We start from the raw sequence: 20,773 nt of genomic DNA, 5'->3' as shown, positions 1-20,773 counted from the left end.
AATTATTACACTGTGTGTTTTGGGCATAACAATTATTTAATGTACTTTTTGGGAAATATTTTGCTTGTAAAGGAAAGGTGGATTGTGGGTTCTAGGAAACAGTTACACTGCTGTTACTCAGAGATATAAGTAATAACCATGGCTGGTCATAATCCAGAAGCCCTTGAAGCATGTTACTCTGAGAGACTGGTGAAGAATGACTATAGCATTCCATGAATACCACTTTCAGGGGACCCTTGAAAGGTGTCTCCCTTCTGCTTATGCTCTCTGTTATTGCTCCTCCTCCCCTCTTACTCATCTGTGCTCCCAGCAAGCAGCTCCCTGACTGTATTGTCACTGTGGGAATTGAAAGGACTAAAATCTTTGGTGGTTAGTTTTGTTGAGTGCTGACCAAAGAGCCTAATGATTGCATATGGAGTTTAACAGAATATTGACTTGCTCCTTTGGGAGTGCTGTTGTATCAAAATTCTTACCATGTGCATATATTGGAAATTTGAAGGCTGATATTCAGAGGAGACATTTATTTCAGCTGTCAAGAAAAATAGGTCAAGAGATTGTTTAATCATATGTCATCTTAAGCAGATGGAGAAGGATTGGGGAGAAAGGATTCCTTTCTGCTTACCCTTAGAGAAAAGATCACAGTCAATGCAAGACTAATATTTCTGGAAGATATGTAGGTATAATGGAAGTGAATTGAGTTAAGAACACAGAGTTTTGGGAGGGCTTTTCTCACGTGTGCAGGGGTCATCCCTTATCCACAGGGGATATATGCCAGCACCCAAGTAGAAGCTTGAAACCTCAAGTAGCACCAAATCCTATATCCAGACTCCTTATCTTGAGTCGATTCCTGCTTCTAGAGAAATTCCCCTTTCAGTAGAAAAACATACTCCAGCTCTATATTGTCTCCAGGACACCACTGGGTAAAGTCTCCATCTCCCTGGAGTCAGTAACAGAGAAATGACAGTTTTTTTTTTTAGAAAGGGCTAGACTGGCCACTCCTTCTTCACATATTTTAATGCTGAAAAGATCAAAACTTCTCCTGCTGACAGTGGTTTAACAGGGTTCAGTCCTGGACTGCCTCCATTCCCCGCCCCCCATCCCCACCCATGGATCTGGTGACTGCTGATTCCTGAGGTGCTCAGTGCCTGTTCTTATCTGAGCTGCTTCCCTGAAAGCCTGTTGGTGGTCTCATACCTCCTCCCAAGGCTGGAGCTTTCTTATTTTCTGTCAGTTGTCAGAACATCTTTTAACTAATGGTTGAAGTTACACAGCCCACAATTCCAGGGCATAGTCCACGGTCCAGGGGGAGTGTAAGTATTTGAGAACCTATGAGGTGATCCCTACAGGAGCTGAGCAACCTGAATTCTAAGTTGCAGATCTACTCTCTGATTCCAAGAAAGGAGGAATAAGGCTGGAAGACTCAACAGACAAGGGCAAAATTTAGATAAGAAGCATGTAGCCACATGCAGAAAAGAAGTTGCTACCTTGGGACACACATGGATACCCCATGGTCTGCTAGGGGCCTGAAGTGGCACTGCATGATGGGACACCACAGAATCCCCTCTGTCCAGTTAAGTCTTAGAGAAGCCAAGGTGGTCCAGACAGGTTCCTCACTAGATGTAGGTGCACATATGGAGTAAAGGAAAATACCAACGATGATAGCAAAAAAGAAACAAAAAACATCTGGAAATGGTAGTCATTTAAGCACAAAGTGCCCTGCTTTGGGAGTGAGTCCTGCAGCTGCGGGGAAAGGGACCTGCACAGTGGAAAAGGCTGATCCAGATGTTACACAGAGAAAACCTGGTTGAGCCACAGGGTGGTGACCAACAAGGTCACTGCAGTCACCTGCCTGACTTCCAGGTGAGGTGCCTCCTCCTGTGTACACCTGCCTCCGAGGAAGATGAGACACTGAGCCCTCTTTGAACTCCAACATAGTTTCTATTATGTTTCAGAATAAGGGTTCTCACTCTCTAAAATTTAGTTTTGAGGAAAAATTAGACATTTTTAATTTTAAAAAGCTGTTTTTTTATTGAAGAGTTAGGGACAAAATAAGCAACAAGTCAAATTTTGTAAAATTTATACAAATATCAGAAATCTGCAGAAAATATCACCCTCAAGGAGCCAGTGTTGTGGAGCAGAGGGTGAAACTAACGCATATCCATGTTGGAGCATCACTTCCAGTTCTGGCTACTTCACACTTGCCCCCTGCCCATGTCCCTGGGAAGGCAACAGGAGGTAGCTGACTACCTGAGTCACTGCACCTGTGTAGAAGACTTGGATGGAGTTCCTGGCTTCTGGCTTTTACCTGGCCCAGCTCTGGCTTTTATGGCCATCGAGAGAGGGAACCATTTGCTGGAAGATTCCTTTCTCTCTCCCCTGCTTCCTCCTTCTCGCTTTCATGTTCCCAGGCTCTTTCTCTGTCACTCAAACTTTCAGGTTAATAAAATAAATAAGTGTTAAAATGAAACAACTAAAAGATCACTTTCAACCTATTGGTTCTGTCCAACTGAACAGCCAACAACCATGCCACAGCACTCTGGAGATCCCCTTGCCAGCCACCACCTCCACTCTCCATGGGCAGGGAACCTGCTAATCTGTTTCCCAAAAGTCATATATAAGGAAATTTCAGCACCTTGAAGGCCAAAATAAGAAAAAAAAATCATTTAAACACTGATACCTTTTGCCTATCAAAGTTCTTTTTCATTTTACTTATATGCTAAATAAATATTTTTTAAAGTTCTTTTAAGGACCCGGTGCTATTGCGTAGTGGTTAAAGTCCTCGCCTTGCACACACCGGGACCCCATATGGGTGCCAGTTCTAATCCCGGCAGCCCTCCTTCCCATCCAGCTCCCTGCTTGTGGCTTGGGAAAGCAGTCAAGGATGGCCCAAAGCTTTGGGACCCTGCACCCACGTGGGAGGCCCGGAAGAGGTTCCTGGCTCCTGACTCCGGATTGGCTCTGCTCCAGCCATTGTGGTCACTTGGGGAATGAACCATCGGATGGAAGATCTTCCTCTCTGTCTTTCCTCCTCTGTATATTCACCTTTCCAATAAAAATAAAGAAATCTTTAAAAAAAAAGTTTTTTTTAAGTCAGTATAATTTTACCTCGCTGTTTTGTTACAAGATACTCATGGTTATTGTCATATTTATACTGGATTTATAAATGTGTTTCACTGTAGTCAGGTAGGTACCAGGTTCAAATTCACTTTAAAGGAATCTGGGCCCCTACTCAGTCCCTCCCTTTTTGACTCCCAGGCTGTCCAGTGCTGGCTTCTCTGTTTTGTACTTCCTTCTGTGTAGTCATTGTTCTTTCCCTTAGCCCTCCCTGAGATGTGTTCTTTCTCATCTCCAGCTGGTTGGTCCAGATTTGGAGGAAGTGGAGAGAAAAAAGATGATAGGACAAACCGAGGAATCACAGGGATAACCCTAACCTTTCTCACAAATGTAGATTGTAAAAGCAGAATTTTTGAGACCTTCTCTTTCCTACTTTCCCAGGTCCTGCTGGGACTATCAGTTCTGTGATAGTGGCATTGGAATAGTCTTAAATGCTTTCTAAATCCAACTTCATCTTATATTCCACCATTTAAAGGGACTTATTATATCTTAGTCGCAGAGCATCTCAGAGTCCACTTGCTACCAGATGACAGTTTGGAATATTTAGGTTTAGTTTCATTTCCTGTGTATCCACTCTTAGTGACCTCTGACAAAGCTAGCATTTCCTCCATATGTTTGTTCAGAAAACTAGCTGGTCTCTTAAGTTCTAAGCAATTTTTGTCTGTATTTGCCAGATTGTAGTGTATCTAGAAATCCCTAGAGTAGTAGCTAAGTGAGTTCCCCCTTTACGGACTTTGGAGATTCGGCATGTACCTAGAAATTTGCGTTTTTGTTAAACTTCAGATTATGGTACATGTGCTCAGAGAGCCTCACCTGTCCTTTCTCCCACTGATGGTTTACAAGCATTACTGTCATAAAATTTGTGATGCAAATGGGATCTTGTATCACCCTCCAAAGGAACACAAAGGCCCAGTCTCTGTAAGATTCGATGATTAGAGTTCAGTTGGGAGATTCTAGGCTGTGTGGAAGATGATGCTAAGGTGTTGCTTGATCCTGAATTTAATGTACTAAAATGAGCCGGTTGATATAGAATTTTAGAAGAGAAATGGAAATTTGGTTTAATTCTGTCCTCTAATTTCTAAAAATTGCTGTCCGTAGAGATGAAGTGACCCTCTGAAGATTGTGTGACAAGCCAGGACCTCCCAATTTAGTGTACTGAACACCTCACCACCCAATACATTGCACTCAGTCTTAATACCTTCTGCTATTATGTATGCTGTTTCACAATGTGGCAAGCTAAGATGTAATGTTAAGCTTGTCTAATTCTGATTATTTGATTTTAGCATTGTTAGTCTCTAAGAAACTCTAAACAGAGTTTGACTGAATAGAGTTCTTGTATGCTTTCTCAAACCAGGAATGAATCGGATCCAAATAAAGACAAAAAATGTTAGGGCAAGTGTATATTACAGAGTAATGTGGTAGATATGACAAAGGAACAAGCATGCTGCAGGTACCTCTGCTGCTAATGCCGGGGTGGAAGGATTTCGATCTGTAGGGGAAGGTCAGGTATGCAGTCATGAATAAGCCAACAGCATCACAGTCTTTCCCAAGTCAGTGCAAGTGTTCATTTGACATAAGAAATATAAAATTTCTTGTTATGGAAACTTAAGTAATAATGTCGGACAATATTTGACAGGGGTCGTCCTAATGTTCACTGAACATCCCACGTTACCAGATAGCAAATTTGTAGTCCTTATTTCCTGATTCACTCCATGACCCATTCAGATGCCTTTATTAAACTATAGCTTAAAGTTATTCCTGGCCTTTGTGCAAGGTGAATGATTCTAAGATTCATCCTCTCTTTGGCGTAATGTCATTTAAAATCACTTGTTTGTGTATTACATGCCATATGCAAGACTGCGGTAAATATATGTGGAGATCCTTCTGTCAACTTTCTCATATTGCTGTACATATAGCCCTGAAATTGCCACACACCCATCTTATGTGACACATTCTGATTTAGTTAGTTCCAAGAGAATGTTCCGTCTTTGAAGATACATATTTTTAGCTGTCTTTGTAAGAAAATGGAAAATATGCAGCGTATGTTTTCTGCCTTAACTGCCAGAAAACTTAGAACTAAATTTTAGCAATGACCTTGTTTGGAGCTTGGCAGCACCTGCTCTTTCTGCTTTCTTTAGTTGTTCTCAGCTCATTTCTTAGCACTAACTGGCCTATAGGTTTTAGAATTGGAAGCTACTGGAAACATTCTTAAGGGAGGGAATGACCATTTATTTTTATGTGCATTTGATTTGACATACAATATGTGCTTGAATTATTCTGGTTATAAGGAGAGAAGAATGAGTTGGGAGTTCTCAAAATCTCTAAGATGGGGAAGTGCATAAGGAACAAAAGAGTGGAATGCTTCAAAGGGGTTTGGGAGATTTTCTTGAAGATACTGTCATGTGCATGACTTTTTTTTTAATCTATGTGGTGCTTTTCCTTAGTCAGTTTCCCATGTCCTTTTTTCATAAATTCTAGTGTCTAAGATATGTTTCTACTGCTGTTATGGGTATCAACCCTCCATGATTGTCTAGTGCAGGCTGGGATTTACCACAAAGGTCTTTCTAACCTCAAGGCCTGTGTTAGACTTGCTGTGTTAATTTCTAGAACAAATGCCACAGATGGCCAGGAGCATATACATATGCCTTTCCTAGTTTTCAGAATGAGACCCCTAGTGACTTGTCACAAATCAGATGATTATATGGAGGGTTTTAAAATAGCCGACCTTCTGAGAATGTATTAATTTTAAAAAATTTTACACAAATATATACATATAAAATACTTTGCTGAGTTCCATTTTAAAACTAGAACTCTGATGCTTTCATATTTTTTGTATAAATGACCCTTGCCAACTATAACAAGCTTTACAATGTTGCCTTTCAAAAGGATCAACCCATACTCTGTGGGTTTCATTGGGATATGCCCTCTTAGAGCATTATACAAGTAGGGTATCTGGCTCCAAAGACAAGTCTTTCTTTACTGAGCATGCACTTAGACATTTATTTGCAAAGATTAACACACTTAATCAATGCATTTGCTTCACCATAAAACTAAACGATCTTTCAAAGTGCTGTATTTATTGGAACTTGGAGACAAGAAGTTTCGGTAGCGCTGAAAAAAAAAGTGTTCATCTTTGAGAAAGCACAAATGGAGGTGCATAGACAATGATACTGTGTGATTGCTAAGATAGCAGTGATCACTTCTGGGAACTAAGAGTACTCCAATTGTTTGTAAATATGTGCACATTCCCAGCTATGAGTCTTCCATGTAAGCTAGAGAAAAATCATTTTTGGTGAAAATAAGCATCAATGCCAATTTTGCTGTGAATACCTGTAGTGTTTTGAAAACAGTTTACATGTGTTTCTAGAATACTGGGTGATGGTGAGCACTGTTGGGAGACTGAACAGATTCTTTAGAGACTTGTAGAGATTGATGTTGCACACGCAGGATATGCTTAATAACTGGGGAGAAGTGCTAGATTATGTCGTGAGGTGTGTGTTATTAACCCCAAATTACAGCATGGTAAAAAAGAAAAACGATGTGGTGAGTTTACTGAACCACGTTAATGGTGCCAGCTCCTCCCCCTCACCCTTCTTTCGGTGCCTCCCCTGCTGTCTAGATTGGGAGGCGCGCATTGACAGCCACGGCAGGATCTTCTATGTGGATCACGTTAACAGAACCACGACGTGGCAGCGGCCCACGGCTCCCCCGGCCCCACAGGTGCTGCAGAGATCTAACTCCATCCAACAAATGGAGCAGCTCAACCGGCGGTGAGAGGGGGCATTTGCTTTATGGTTGGGCTCGTAGGAAGTAAAAGACGGAGCTGCTGCTTTCATCTTGGGATATCCTGTCATCAAGGTTAGGTGTTGCTCCCTTTGAAGTCCTTTCATAGACTTCAACTGGTTAGGGAAGGAAAAGGATCATATACATACACACCTTGCTTGGAAACTAAAGAGAGAATGGTAACTCCGTTTAGTTATTCCAAGCCACTGCTTTCTCATAAATTACAATGTATATACATTTATAATTTGCAATCAAGCACTTGTTCTAATCTCTAGACTGTTCATTTAAGATGGATCTTCCTTAAAAACCTAAGCTTCTTAAATTTTTTTTTCCAAGAAATAATTGCTATGGAACATAAAGTCATTCTTTTACACTGTAAGAATTTAGTTTCTTTAATTAAGGGCTGCAGATTAAAAAAAAAACATTTATTACTTTCTCTGAAAAATGTTCCACCAACAATGGACAGAAGCCATCTAGTGTGTGTGATGTAATTTGCTTAACCAATAGATGACCCATAAAGTCTGGTGCGGGAGGCTGACATAGTGAAATGCTGTGGGCTCTGGGGAGCAGTGGAGTCCACCTTTTCAAAGCTGCTGGACCATAACTCTAAGCTTGTGGTTGTAGCTATCAGAGTATCCGCCGAACTATGACCAACGAGAGGCCTGAGGAAAACACCAACACTATTGATGGGGCAGGGGAGGAAGCCGATTTTCACCAAGCCAGTGCAGGTAAGAGCCTTTGGGTTTGTAATTCAAAATCTCCTAATAGTGGAATGATTAAGTAAGGATTTCAAAGAAATATGGCTTTGCATATGGAGATATTTTGATCTTGAATAAAATTTGACTTTCAAAAATGTAATTTACCAACTTTCCTAATCCTCAATTTTCATTAGTACTCAGAAAAGAACCACAAGTCAAACTGTAAACATTGACTAATGTTGTGACACAGCAGGTTAAACTGCTGAATCCGACATTGCATCCCATATCAGCATGTTGGATCAAGTCCTGGCTATTCAACTTCAACCCAGCTTCTTGCTTATGAGCCTGTGAAGATGGCATAAGACAGTCACAATGACTGGGCCTCTAGCACCGTTCTGAAATTCCTGGGTTCCTACCTCCAGACTGGCTCAACTCTGGCTGTTGTGGCCATTAGGGGATACAAACCAGCAGATGGAAGATCTCTGTGCCTTTCCCTGTCTGTCCTGCCATTCTACCTCTCAAACAAGGAAGGAAATCTTAAAAGATATGTAAACTAGCTTCTGAACTTTGGGGGAAGGTAGTAAAATTGGATTATTTCTTAAAAAATATAAAATACATAATGTTAGTAGTGAGTTGCTACATTTAATTTTTTTAAGATTTATTTATTTTTATTACAAAGTCAGATCTACAGAGAGAAGGAGAGATAGAGAGGAAGATCTTCCGTCTGATGATTCACTCCCCAAGTGACCGCAACGGCCGGTGCTACACCGGTCCGAAGCCTGGAACCTGGAACCTCCTCCAGGTCTCCCACGTGGGTGCAGGGTCCCAAAGCTTTGGGCCGTCCTCGTCTGCTTTCCCAGGCCACAAGCAGGGAGCTGGATGGGAAGTGGAGCTATCAGGATTAGATCCCATATGGGATCCCGGCATGTTCAAGATGAGGACTTTTAGCCGCTAGGCCATGCTGCCTGGCCCCTACATTTAATTTTATTTTAGTGTGATTGAAAACAGTTGGGTTTCATGTATGAATTTACAGTAATGGAAGAAAAAATTATAGGATGGTTACAATAACAGCAGATGGTGTGGAGACTGAAGTGGGTCGATGTTTCCAGCTTGCAGGAAGCACTTGCTGAAAGCCTCTGTGCTCTGTCCCATCCAGATTTCCGACGGGAGAATGTCCTGCCCCACTCTACCTCGAGATCCAGGCTCACGTTACTGTTACAGTCTCCCCCTGTGAAGTTCCTCATCAGCCCAGAGTTCTTCACCGTGCTGCATTCTAACCCTGTGAGTAGCCACACTAAAAGTATGGGAGGAGACAGGCAAATGATCCTGATTGATGTAGCCACACTAAGAGTGAATGTAGCTAGTGTTTCCTGAGCACCTGCTGTGTCCAAACCGTGTGTTAAGCGCTATGTGCTGTAATTCATCTCATCTAACATATTTAAGGTTGCCAGGCTTCAATAGCCAAGTTACTTTAACTGGGAGGCTTGGATGCCACAGAACTTTTTTTTCACAGTTCTGCAGGCTGGAAAGTCCAAGATCAAAGTACTGGCATATTTGATATCTGGGCCTGCTTCTTGGTTACAGGTAACACCTGCTTGCTACCTACTCACAGCATGGAAGGATCAGGGGATCTCTCTCAGGTCTCTCTGACAAAAGCACTAATTCTAGGAGATGAAAGCAGAGCCCATGCGACCTAGTCATTTCTTATGTCACCTGTTTACCTTCTTCCTCCTAATGCTATCATATTGGTGATGAAGTGTCAGCATGAATTTAGGGAGATGCCCAGTGTCGGAGCATGGTGGGATGATTTCTCCCACAAGTGTCTGAGGGCACAAGGAGTGACTTGCTAAATCTTTTACTTAAGAGCATTGATTAAACATGGAAAAATTTAGAAGGAGAGAAACACTGGCTGTGGAAGTCCAACTGCATGTAATCCATCCATCATAGTATATACTGAGCCTGGATCAGGAGCCAAGGAAGCAAAGAAAAAGGATCCCAGAGATAGCAGATTTGGTAGAGAAATAGAATACCGAAGATAAGTGGTAACAATATGTAAATAATAAACAGCAGCATCTAAATAACAAGACACTTAGAATGAGGAGCTTTTGTTAAAAGAATGAAAGGAGAAATATTGAATTTAACAAAATAATTTATACACCTCTTGAAAACTAAAGAAGATTGTAGAGAAAAGGGAAGTTAACATAGCCCTGTTTCCAGGCATGTCGGAGAGGTAATTAGTATGTACATGTTAATTGATGGTAGTCTATTTCCATTTTATTTCATTAGCTTTGCTTTGTAAGAGTGATCATCTCTCTGCTTTGACTCATCATTATCTCGCAGGCTGCAGATTTAGCTTGTAACAGGGAAGATTTGGGAAGAGGTCAAACAAGATTACATGCTAGCTGTCCTCAGCTACCAAGCAAGAGGTCTAGCCTTAGCAATAGTTTGTTGATTCTGTATTATGTACCAGACACTGAGCTAAGCCGTAAGGATAGAAAAGGTGATAACAACGAAAGTCCCTGAAATGCCAGACTTGACACCGTGCTGTAATGCCATGGCCAGAGTTGTGAGTTCAGTACTACAAGATTCTAGAAGACACATCACTGGAGTGAATGGTTACCTCTGAAGGGAGGCACCTGGAAGGAGAGGAAGTTCTTTGAAGGGCCCAGAGGGTAAGGTGTTTTAGATCTTTTGACCAAGGACAGTATGTAAAAAAAAGTAGACCTGGCTGTGTTCCAACAAAACTTTGTCTAAACATACAGCCCAAGGTCTAGACAGCCCGCAAAACTATAAACCAAGCCCTGCTTTGTATTTGCCATTTTCCATAGCATGAACCGGTTGAAAGCTGCTCAGGACATTACCCATAAGACTGGCTTCTCTATTTGGGCTGCCTGTTAGGTACAAATTCCTCTTCAGTGCAGTGTTAGGCTGGATAACCAGTCATTCGGGTGTGATATAAGGTGGTTTTGAAATTGGGTAGATTTAAAGATAAGAGGATATTATTTGTCCCTTTAAGATTCTGATTTATTAGTCTAGAGTGGGTCTCAGGATCTATGTTTTCTTTCAAGCCTCTGACATAATTCTGATGCAATTAGAGGATCTTGTAACTTGGGATCTCCTGGTGTACCGAGGTGTTAAACAGCTTCACTGTCTTTGTCATAACCATAACTCATGTGGTCTTTCGACAACTAAGTCTTTCAACTGTCTGGAAATACTGTTAAGTCATTTACTCATTTTTTCTTGTTTATTTTTTTCTCCTCATGTTATTGTTTTCCCCTTTACTTGGACATGATTTAAAATTTTTTTTTCGCCAGCAGCCCAGTTTGATTGAAGTATGCCTTCTGAAGCATTTTAATTTTTTCTTTTTCTGCTTGCACTACATGTGTTACTTTCCAAAGCAATGATCCTTACTGCACATCTCTGCAATTCTATACTGTTTAAGTTCTGTCTAGAAAGACTTATTTCTCTGATATATATGTACACACATATACATATATAATACATACAGACATGTATATCATATATACATATATATGTGGTAGAAAATTAAGTGCCTTTGCCTTTCTTACTAAAGGTCTCAAGGTATGAATGAATGGAGGTAAGTCAGACAATTTTTTTGTGGAGATCTTTGGAATTTTTTCTTTTTTCCTAAATTATCAGAAACAGCCAAAACACTTCATTTGATCTCCTTTTTTTTATGTCTTCATTTTGTTTAGTTTCCTTTCTTTAATGTTTTATGACTATAACTACTTAATAGATTTCTTGTTCTGAATGAAAATGTTCAACACATAAAAGTGGCGTTTTAACTGAACACCTGTCCTATTTCCTTTTTAATTGATATGAAGACATCAACTTGCATTTTAAAATACTCATGAAAATAAGTATCATGTAGACATAGTTTACATAATTGCTGCTGAAAAGAATAAAGTTACAGCTATCACTTTAAAGGGAAATTTAAGAAACAAAATTTTGAGGATTCCTGCACCCTGTGATTTATATATATGCACTGCTTTTGCTTTCAGATATAGTATACTGCCCTCTGCTGGCTATGATCATATTTTTTTCCCAAAATTATCTCCATGAAGGATTTCTCCTGTTAATTCTAACTTTAATACTTAACCTTTATAGTCGGCGTGCCTGTTTGATACATACATAAATACATCTTATATAGAATTATAAATTAGGACCTGAGTAATTTTCCCCACCTGTATCTCCAGTAATTATTATTCTGGTTTTTAATGAGCTCCAGAAATACATTCACTTTATCATCTCACCTTGTTAGTTTTTATTGAAGAAAAGAATTACTCCAAAGTCTTTAAGTCTACTTTTACGTATGAAGAACTCCTGTTATTGCAAAATAGGGAATTGATAGTTTAGAGTTAGCTTTGTTAGTAAGTTTACATTTCTATCCAGTTACTCTTTAATTCAATGAAGACAGTATAAAATTCTTTATAATTAAAAATATTATGAAGGCATATTATATAAAACAGGAAGGTTTCCATATTCTAGTAAATATTGTAAGCAAATCGTGTCACTTAACTTTGTTAATAATAAATTTTGTTGCAATTAATGTATGCAAATGTCCAAACCTCCTATGTGAAAATAAGAAGTAGTTGCTATAGATATAAGAACGCTGTTTCCAACTCTAAGTTCCTAATGCCTATGTAAGATGAAGGCTTTCTGAAATATGAAAGGTAGATTTGATTTATTGGCAATATGTTGTGTTATTGAAAAGAATACAATTAGTTCAAATTAAAACTGAGCCACCTGTCCCAGGGTATGTCATTGTTACAGCATGAAACAAAAAGCTTACAGAAAAGGATTGTTATTTGGATTGCAATTAGTTGATCACAACTGAGTATTTATATAGCATTTTCTTGTTCTGCTACTAAACAGTAATAATTCCTCCCAACTTCACTCAGTATTTTTCACTTCTAAATGCTCAAACACTTTAACCAAACAAAACACACTCAAGTGCTCAGGGGTTTTAGCAAAATTCCACTTGAGAAGTCCAGTAGATCATTTACTCAGCTATCCTGTGTTTATTTCCTTAAGACAAGAAAGAGCAAAAGTGAAGCTAGGACAGGGAGTTTTGCAGAAAAGAAGACATAACTAAAGGGGAATATGAAATCACATCAAAGGAAAGCCAAGCCTTGCTTGTCTGGTTAGAGATCATTTAAAAGGACCTCTTCTACTTTTAACAACTGCCACCCACCGTATCTACTTTGACTCCACATGCAGGATCTTTCCAAGTGAAATCATTCATTTCATTCATACATTTTCATGATACTGTATTTTGAAATAGGCACTATTTCCTCTTTCCCAATCTACTTTCTTGTTAGGGGAAAGAGAGAAGTATACAGAGATGCATTTATGTTACCTTTTCTTCCTTAAGATAAAGAAGCAAGCACAGAAACATCCACACCTAACTAGAACATGAAACCCCACAGGAAGAAAGTAGATGCCGCATCTCTGTGTTTTTCAGGATTTATTTATTTTAAGTTGAAAGCAGAGATATAGAGAGAGGAAGAGAAACAGAACCATGTGCTGGTTTACTCTGCAAATGGCCGTAACAGCAGAGATAGGCAGGTCCAAAAGCTGGGAGCCAGGATCTTCTGGGTCTCTTTCGTGGATGCAGGGGCCCAAAGCCTTGGGCCACCCTCCATTGCTTTCCCAAGGCACTAGCAGGAAGGAGCTGGATCAGAAGTGGAGCAGCCAGGACTTGAAGCAGTGCCTGTATGGGATGCCAGCACCACAGTTGGTGAATTAGGGTGCTATGCCAGCACACTGGTCCCACAGATGCCTCTTCTCTTTAACGTTGTCCATGTGAGTTTCAGTGAAGGACAAATATTTTCTGTCTGATCCCATCTGCTTAATATTTTGTGACACTGTGGGTCCTTTGCACCCTTGGCTGTACAGCTTTCTCCTTGTGTTTCAGTTTTTGCACTGCCATCGTGGGCTTTGCCCAACTCTGCCTGCAGCAATCCTCTTCCGTCTGCCTCCACCTATAATTTTCCTTTGCCTCCTTTGGAGTGGTCAGGTCTTGCTCATCTCTTTGTCCTTAGGTTTTAACCCAGGGCTTAGCACATAATTAATGAAAGGTGAGACCCTTCTTAAGTTAATACAAGTGGGATGCTGGCCCAAAATCTTCAAAGAATTAAAGCAAAACAAAATCAACCGGTTTTACTACTGTTATTATTACTATGACTTATGTTACTATGATTTATGTAATAGTAATGCCCTGTATTCCCCTGTATATTTATAGTGATTTTTAACCTCTTCAAAGCACATTTACACCTCTTGTTCCATTGGATTTAAATCTCTCATGCCAATTTAAAAAGCAGGGCAATTATTACCCCATTTTACAATTGAGCAAATTGAAGCATACTGTGAAACAGTTTGTTTTTGTCCATGAGTGACAAAGCTCTGAGTATATCCCACTGAAGCTTTGTGTGACCTAACATATATACTTTCTAAATTCTCACTTTTTAATCTACCAGTAGTGATAGCCTTTATATGCACTCATGAATATCTATTACATATGTACATGCTATAGTAGATACTGATTTATAGTTGGTATTTGGGTAAGTACACACTCTTTTTTTTTTTAAAAGATTTATTTTATTTTTTATTACAAAGTCAGAAATACTGAGAGGAGGAGAGACAGAGAGGAAGTGGAGCTGCCGGGATTAGAACCAGCAGCCATATGGGATTAAGGCGAGGACCTTAGCCACCAGGCCACGCCGCCGAGCCCAAGTACACACTCTTTTTAATAAATATATGTATGCTTGTCAAAAGTAGTTCCTTGAGAGAAATAGAGCTGTCTCAAGAGACACTCCTGTTGGCCTTCAGCATTCTGTACAGACCCTGACAGCCATATGCATGTTATTCAGGCCAGCAAAGCAATGGTTCTTAAGGTTGTTTGCCAGTTACTAATGAGAGAGATTTTTCTTGCAGCTCATTTGCTTTGGTAGCTATTTTTGACAAAGATCAGTCAAACCTGGCACTGCATTATTTGTCTCACTGAGAGAAGAGAAAGATGAAAGGACATAATTAATTATTAGACCAACCTTAAGATTCCTGTGCTTAAAAATCTGTCCAACCCCAGGGAATTGTTTCAAGCCTGAGGCTGGGATGAGTTCCTCTACCCAATTGCCATTACTTCTTACCCTAATGAAGTTGTGCTTCTTTAGCAAACCTAGGGGGATTTCTGGTGCTCTAGATAAAGAATCATGTTGTGGCCTATTTATTTTAATGGAAGGGGAGGGAGCAGTGGTTGTGTGTTGGCAGTGGGCTCTGTACCACAACAGTTAATGGCATGGATGATTCATCAGACAAAATTGTCCCACAATAATTTGTCCCCAAAGAAACTTATAGGAGTGTAAGACAGGAAAGCACATTGCCATTGCCAGCGAACTGGTGTGGTGTTAGGCCTGTCAGCTTGCAGTGGCTTCTGTGAAACTCTATCAGCAAGACCGAGCCAGATACAGAAAACAGACGCCTCACTGGCTGTATTTAAAACTCCAAGGCAAGGTCAGCCACAGGCTAAACCATTAACTGAAGTTTGTGTCTGACAACCTCCAATTTCTTTTATTAGTCTCCTTCTCAGTTTTCATGGTATCACATTCTTACTCCCTCCTGCTTTCTAATTGCCAGAGCCCCTGCACAGGCCTGCCTGTTTTGGCAGCAGTCTGTGTGTTCAACTACACAACAGCTCTCACAACCTTCAAAATCTCTCATTTAGACTGGCAGCCTGATGTGTTTTATTCTCAGCTATTAAAGAACTAAGATGAGAGGATGATTCAGTGTGGTCTTTCTCTTTCTTTTCTCTCTTCTTCCTTCCCCCTCCCTCCTTTCTTCTTCTTTCCTTCATTCCTTTCCATTTGTTTTGACTAGCCAGCAATAATATGGAGCAAAAAGTAAATGATGATGATGAATCAGTGAAAATAGCTTAGGTTATGCTTCAATCTCAGTGTCTTGAACTACCAACAGTTTACTTCTGATCCCAAATTGGGATTTTAGGATTCCCCAATTCCTGAACTCACCCTGAGACCTGGCTGGGGAATGAATAGCATCTTAACAAACATTTCTAATTGCTGTATTTGCTTTGCCAAAGTAGAAAGCCATGCTAGAGGGACTCATACTAGCTAGATAACTATTTTGAATTGTACACAAAACATCTGAAGAGAACTTGGAAAAAATGGAACAATGTTGATTATCCTAATAATTATGTATCTTTTGTTCTAAATAACAAAATGTCTGTTAACATTGAAATGATTTCCAAGAACTTTAGTGTTTTTTGAGTTTGCCTTGGGTTAACTTAGATCAGAATAATAACAGAACTCATGAAGAAAGGCTTGAAGGCCTCCAGACACAGGATAAAATCCCAGATATATTAAAGATAGGAGGTGTCCAAACTGCTCTGATCTGTTTAAAAAGAATTGAATGCTCATATACACCATTCATAGCCTGGCCAATTTCATGGATCTCATAGGAAATAGCTTTTATTCTCTTTTCTACTGATAGACACGTGACACTGTACAATGAGCATCTGTTGACTGACTCAATTTAGGACAACCCACAACAAATAAGCAATGGCTCGGAGTGTTCTCTTGAGTTTAAAGAGATGAGGTCTGTAACTTTTGGACCAAATAATTACTTTCATAAGGTGGTATGGTGCAGTTTTATTGGGCTTTAACCACATAAATTCTATGACATATACGGGGCTGGGGGAAGGAGAAGGAAAAAAGAGATAACAAAGTGCAGGTAATTCTGCCAACTATTCCAGTCACTGATCTCATGCCTCGAAGAAGGTGTGAGATGAAAACTTCAATCTGCAGTGATCTCAATTGACTATGACAGTAATAGCAGCTCATCCCATTGTGTGTCCCGCTAATATTAAAAATGTCAGTGATATTCTTCCATGCGGCTTGACCCTTGAATGCCAACGACACTTGCCCAGAGAGTCAGTGATCTGGTCTGATCCTGCTGGGAGAACTGGTTTTCTCAAGGTTCACCATGAGGGGGCATATTCATTTTCAACATGATTTAATTTTGACTGTGTGTGTTCTGCCCCAAACCCACTCTAGGACCTAATGTCCCAAGTGGCATGACACACCACAGCATTTTTGATCTTTGGGAAACTAGACATCGTGGTAAAGACCAGCCTTAGTTTTTATAGTGTTTGCACTTTACTTGTTCAAGATGCTTTGTCTGCTGTTTCCATTTGTGAGTGTAGAATTATGTGGAAGCCTCTACATGCATCTTATGTAAGTAATCCTACCTAAAAGGTAGCTGTGCCCCTGTGGTATTCACAGTGTCTGTGTCACCAGCAGGTTAATGTTGGCTTTTGATCCTTTTCTCCAGAGTGCCTACCGCATGTTTACAAACAACACATGTTTGAAGCACATGATCACCAAAGTCCGGCGGGACACCCACCACTTTGAACGCTACCAGCATAACCGGGACCTTGTCGGATTCCTCAACATGTTTGCGAACAAACAGCTGGAGCTGCCAAGGGGCTGGGAAATGAAACATGATCATCAGGGCAAGGTAACACAGGAATTGCCACCAAGAGCTGCTTGATGAGTGATTACTGAGAATGGCTGACTGTGGTTTTGGCACTTGTTTCTCTTCTGGTCCTGGGGATGTCTGGATAAGCAGGTTGTTTGTTTAGGCAAGCTATTACACAACCACTCTGAAGCAGTGTGTGGAGTGAAAGGTTGTGAGACACATGCTTTTCTCCAAATGTTCTTGTGTCTGTCATCTCTGAGTATATTTTGTGCTGAGTATAGAAAAGTTATTTTAGCAATAACACTTTTCTCTTTTCCTCATATGGTTTATAGTGTAGATACTTGAATGGAAAGTTGAAACATTGTTTGAAAAGCATGGCTGGGTATCACTACACAAGCAACTACATCATTGGGATTTGGAGCTCAATAATGTTGGTTGCTAGCACATCAGGCAAGATTTGCTCATTAATCTTTGACGAACATTAGGTAACTGGGCCACACAGGCCAGAATAACCACATCTGTACCTCCTTTGGAGACAGATGAACCAGAAAACCTGATGATAATCAAGAAGTTGCTGTATGAGTCAATCAGAAGGAGAAAGTTAGTACTTGCAAGAAGGTTTTTCTCCCCTAGGATTTTGTCTTATTTCATCCTTACTATACATTTCATCACCTCTTATAAGCAATGACTAGTTTAAACTGTCAGTAGAAAATTCTCTGTGCAACTTGATAAGGCAGCACTGTAAATACCATTTGTGGATATGGAGCGCCAGGTCCAGAATGAGCCAGTGACACAGATAGGCAAGGGCCGAACCAAGCTGTGGCCCAGTCTGTTCAAGAGGCTATGCTCCAATGTACAGCGTGGTGTTCTCTAGGTGGTAAGTAACCAGCTTTGTTTCATTAGCTAAACAAACAAGCAAACAAACAAAACGAAACGAAACAAAAAACCATTGGTCCATGTGACTTGGGCAGTAGGAAAGATTAACATTACATGGTATCTTAAGGATTGAATAGTTCTTAGTCATTTGTCGGACAAATCCTTGGTGAACTCCTACAGAAAACAGATAATCCAGCTACATCATTGATCTGCCATTCTTCAAAAAAAAGGCAAGTGACAGACCAATCAATAAAGATCTACTACCCCAGGGTTTGGCGAATGTGTGGAATAAGGCAGAGGCCAGGTTTAAAGAAAGACAGGAATGGAGATTGTTGTTTAATGGAGGATGTTGTGGAAAACTTCATAGATAAAGCCATGGGTGACACAAGTACAAGAATTAACTAGATCAGAGAAAGAACTTAAAGGAAATGTAGCATGTCCAGCTATCTGCTCAAGTACCCACTAATAAGAATACCACAGTCACCTTTACTACTTCTAGACTCAGCTCCAGTGTCATCTCTGAACTACAAGCAGTGAGAATGGTTTTACAAAGTACATGTAACCTCAAGAAAGGGACTGACTCCATAGCCTGATGAGTAAGAGCAATTCACCCGGTAGGCTGCCCTTAAATTGCTTGTGTAAAAGCCCCTACCTCCTCAAATGTAGTTGGAGTTCCAATCACAGGCTCCAATAGTATCCTCAATAGCCCTTACTTTATATCTTCTTAGGAGATGAGCCCTCAAACTGTCACCAAAACTATTGACTTCATCTCTTTTTTGAAAGACTTGCTTATTTGAAAGGCACAATTAAGGAGAATGGGGAGGGTGGAGACATAGAGAGATCCTCCATTTATTGGTAAATTTTCCATGTAGCTGCAATGACTGTGGTAGGGCCAGGCCAAATCTAGGAGCCAGGAGCTGGATCTCCCATGTGAGTACAGGGCCCAGTGACTTGGGCTGTCTTCTACTGTTTTGCCATGTACATCGACAGGGAGCTGGATCGAAAGTGGCACAGCCAGGTGCTGAATTCAAGAGATACTGGCCCACAAGAGATACTGGCATGACAGATGCTAATTTAACTTGCTGTGATACAACTTTGGCCCTGAAAATCTTTTTGATAATCCTCTGTTTCCAAGCCAAAAGAAGATTATCCATAGCAAGCCCGAAGAGAAAAGATATGAAAGAGAGCAAGTTTGTGATTGTGTGAGAAAGCATTTGCATGAAAATCAGGAAGATGTGGCAAGGACACTAAGGCAGGATGTGGTATTGTTGAGGCTGATTTTGGTTCAGCAGCCTGAGAGCATGATCATGCGAATTGACTAAGTTCCTATCATTAATAAATGATAGAATAGGATTTGAACTTGGGCAGTTCAACTCCAGAGTCTGTGCTCCTATCCTGCCTCTCACTAGTGAGTAGGTGAGTAGAGCTCTAGTAGTTATAATGGAAATAGCTAAGGCTTTTCAGGGAACTTTGAGAACCTGGGAGGGACATGCCATCTAAGCACAGACTATGGATGAGTTACTCTTGGCCTGCTGGGCATAGTCAGTCGTCTGTCCCTTTCTTGAATTTCTACATAATTTTGTTTTTGATGCCTCATGACAACTATTCCCATCTGTCTTGTGGTGTAGTTGTTGACATGCCTTGCCTTCCCTACCAGATGATGTCCTTTCGAGAGTTACGTATCTTTGCATCTATTTATTCTAACCAAGTGGTGTTACACTGAAGGGTTTTACAAGAAGTGGAAGAACTCTGTGACTTGTAGTTTGTGGGTCATTGAGTCATTGGTTTTTCTGGACACATGCAAGAAGAAGCTTCCAGGTCCCTCCCCATTCCTGTTCCTTCACGCTTGAAGTTCACTAGAATTGGCCCATTTGGCCTCTCTTTTTTTCACAATACATGTTTGATTAAGGTGGGGATTATGTTTATATTGCACTTTAGCTGTTATCAATTTTAGATGAGTTTTTGTTTAGTTTTGTTTCTGCACTGAAGATTAAGAACTGAAATTAGATGAGATTTTGTAGGAGTTTAAAATCTGCTATACCTTGGAAGTTGAAGGGTAAAAAAAGTGTTTGTGAAAGTGTTCCCTCATCCTTGGATTGGCGAGATTAACAACATTTCAGAACTATTAAAAGCACCTGGGCAGAACCCTCAGTGTGTATACCACATCAGGACCCTGGGTCAATATTGGGTGGCCGTTCCCCATACCCCGGTGCTGGAACAAGTGGGAAACTGAGTGTGTCTTGTCCCCTAGTATCCTCCCTCCCCTCAGATAAAGGAAAAATAAATAGAAAACTTGGGAACAATGATCACATTCACTTTTCCCTAAACCTCGATCCTTCCCACCCTGATCAACTATGTAAGCATCATTTAAAATGCATTTTTTTAAAAAAAGTTTGAATAACATAGAAAAGATAAGCAAAAGATTCATTTAAAATTAACAATTAAAGCAAAACCAGGGTATTAGGAGCTGAAAGCCCAATTCCATGAGCCATTCCTACTGCGCTGAATGGCATACAGTGACTAAAAGCTGAAGTCAGAACAGGAGCCCAGAGTCAAACCCTGGTTCCCTGGTGCAGGATATAACTGTCTTTTTTCTTTTTTAAAGATTCATTTTATGTTTATTGCAAAGTCAGATATACAGAGAGGAGGAGAGACAGAGAAGATCTTCTGTCTGATGATTCAGTCCTCTAGTGAGCACAATGGCTGATGCTACGCCAATCTGAAGCCAAGAGCTTCTTCTGGATCTCCCACCTGGGTGCAGGGTCCCAAGGCTTTGGGCCATCCTTGAC

At 40.4% G+C, this 20,773-nt stretch overlaps 1 protein-coding gene across 5 annotated transcripts in view; it reads left to right on the top strand.

The window, feature by feature from the left end:
- The window catches only part of HECW2 (HECT, C2 and WW domain containing E3 ubiquitin protein ligase 2), a 396,630-nt gene that overhangs the window by 287,416 nt on the left and 88,441 nt on the right, over nt 1-20,773 (top strand). For all 5 annotated transcript variants that reach the window (XM_004576960.3, XM_058664754.1, XM_058664753.1 and 2 more), the window contains 4 exons: nt 6,734-6,884; nt 7,522-7,625; nt 8,752-8,876; nt 16,962-17,147. In XM_004576960.3, the coding sequence (XP_004577017.2) occupies nt 6,734-6,884; nt 7,522-7,625; nt 8,752-8,876; nt 16,962-17,147 (566 nt within the window). The remainder of the gene's footprint in view (nt 1-6,733; nt 6,885-7,521; nt 7,626-8,751; nt 8,877-16,961; nt 17,148-20,773) is intronic.

Source organism: Ochotona princeps, chromosome 5 (genome assembly GCF_030435755.1).
Source record: "Ochotona princeps isolate mOchPri1 chromosome 5, mOchPri1.hap1, whole genome shotgun sequence".
NCBI lineage: Eukaryota > Metazoa > Chordata > Mammalia > Lagomorpha > Ochotonidae > Ochotona > Ochotona princeps.
This window is presented reverse-complemented; position numbering and strand designations above follow the sequence as displayed.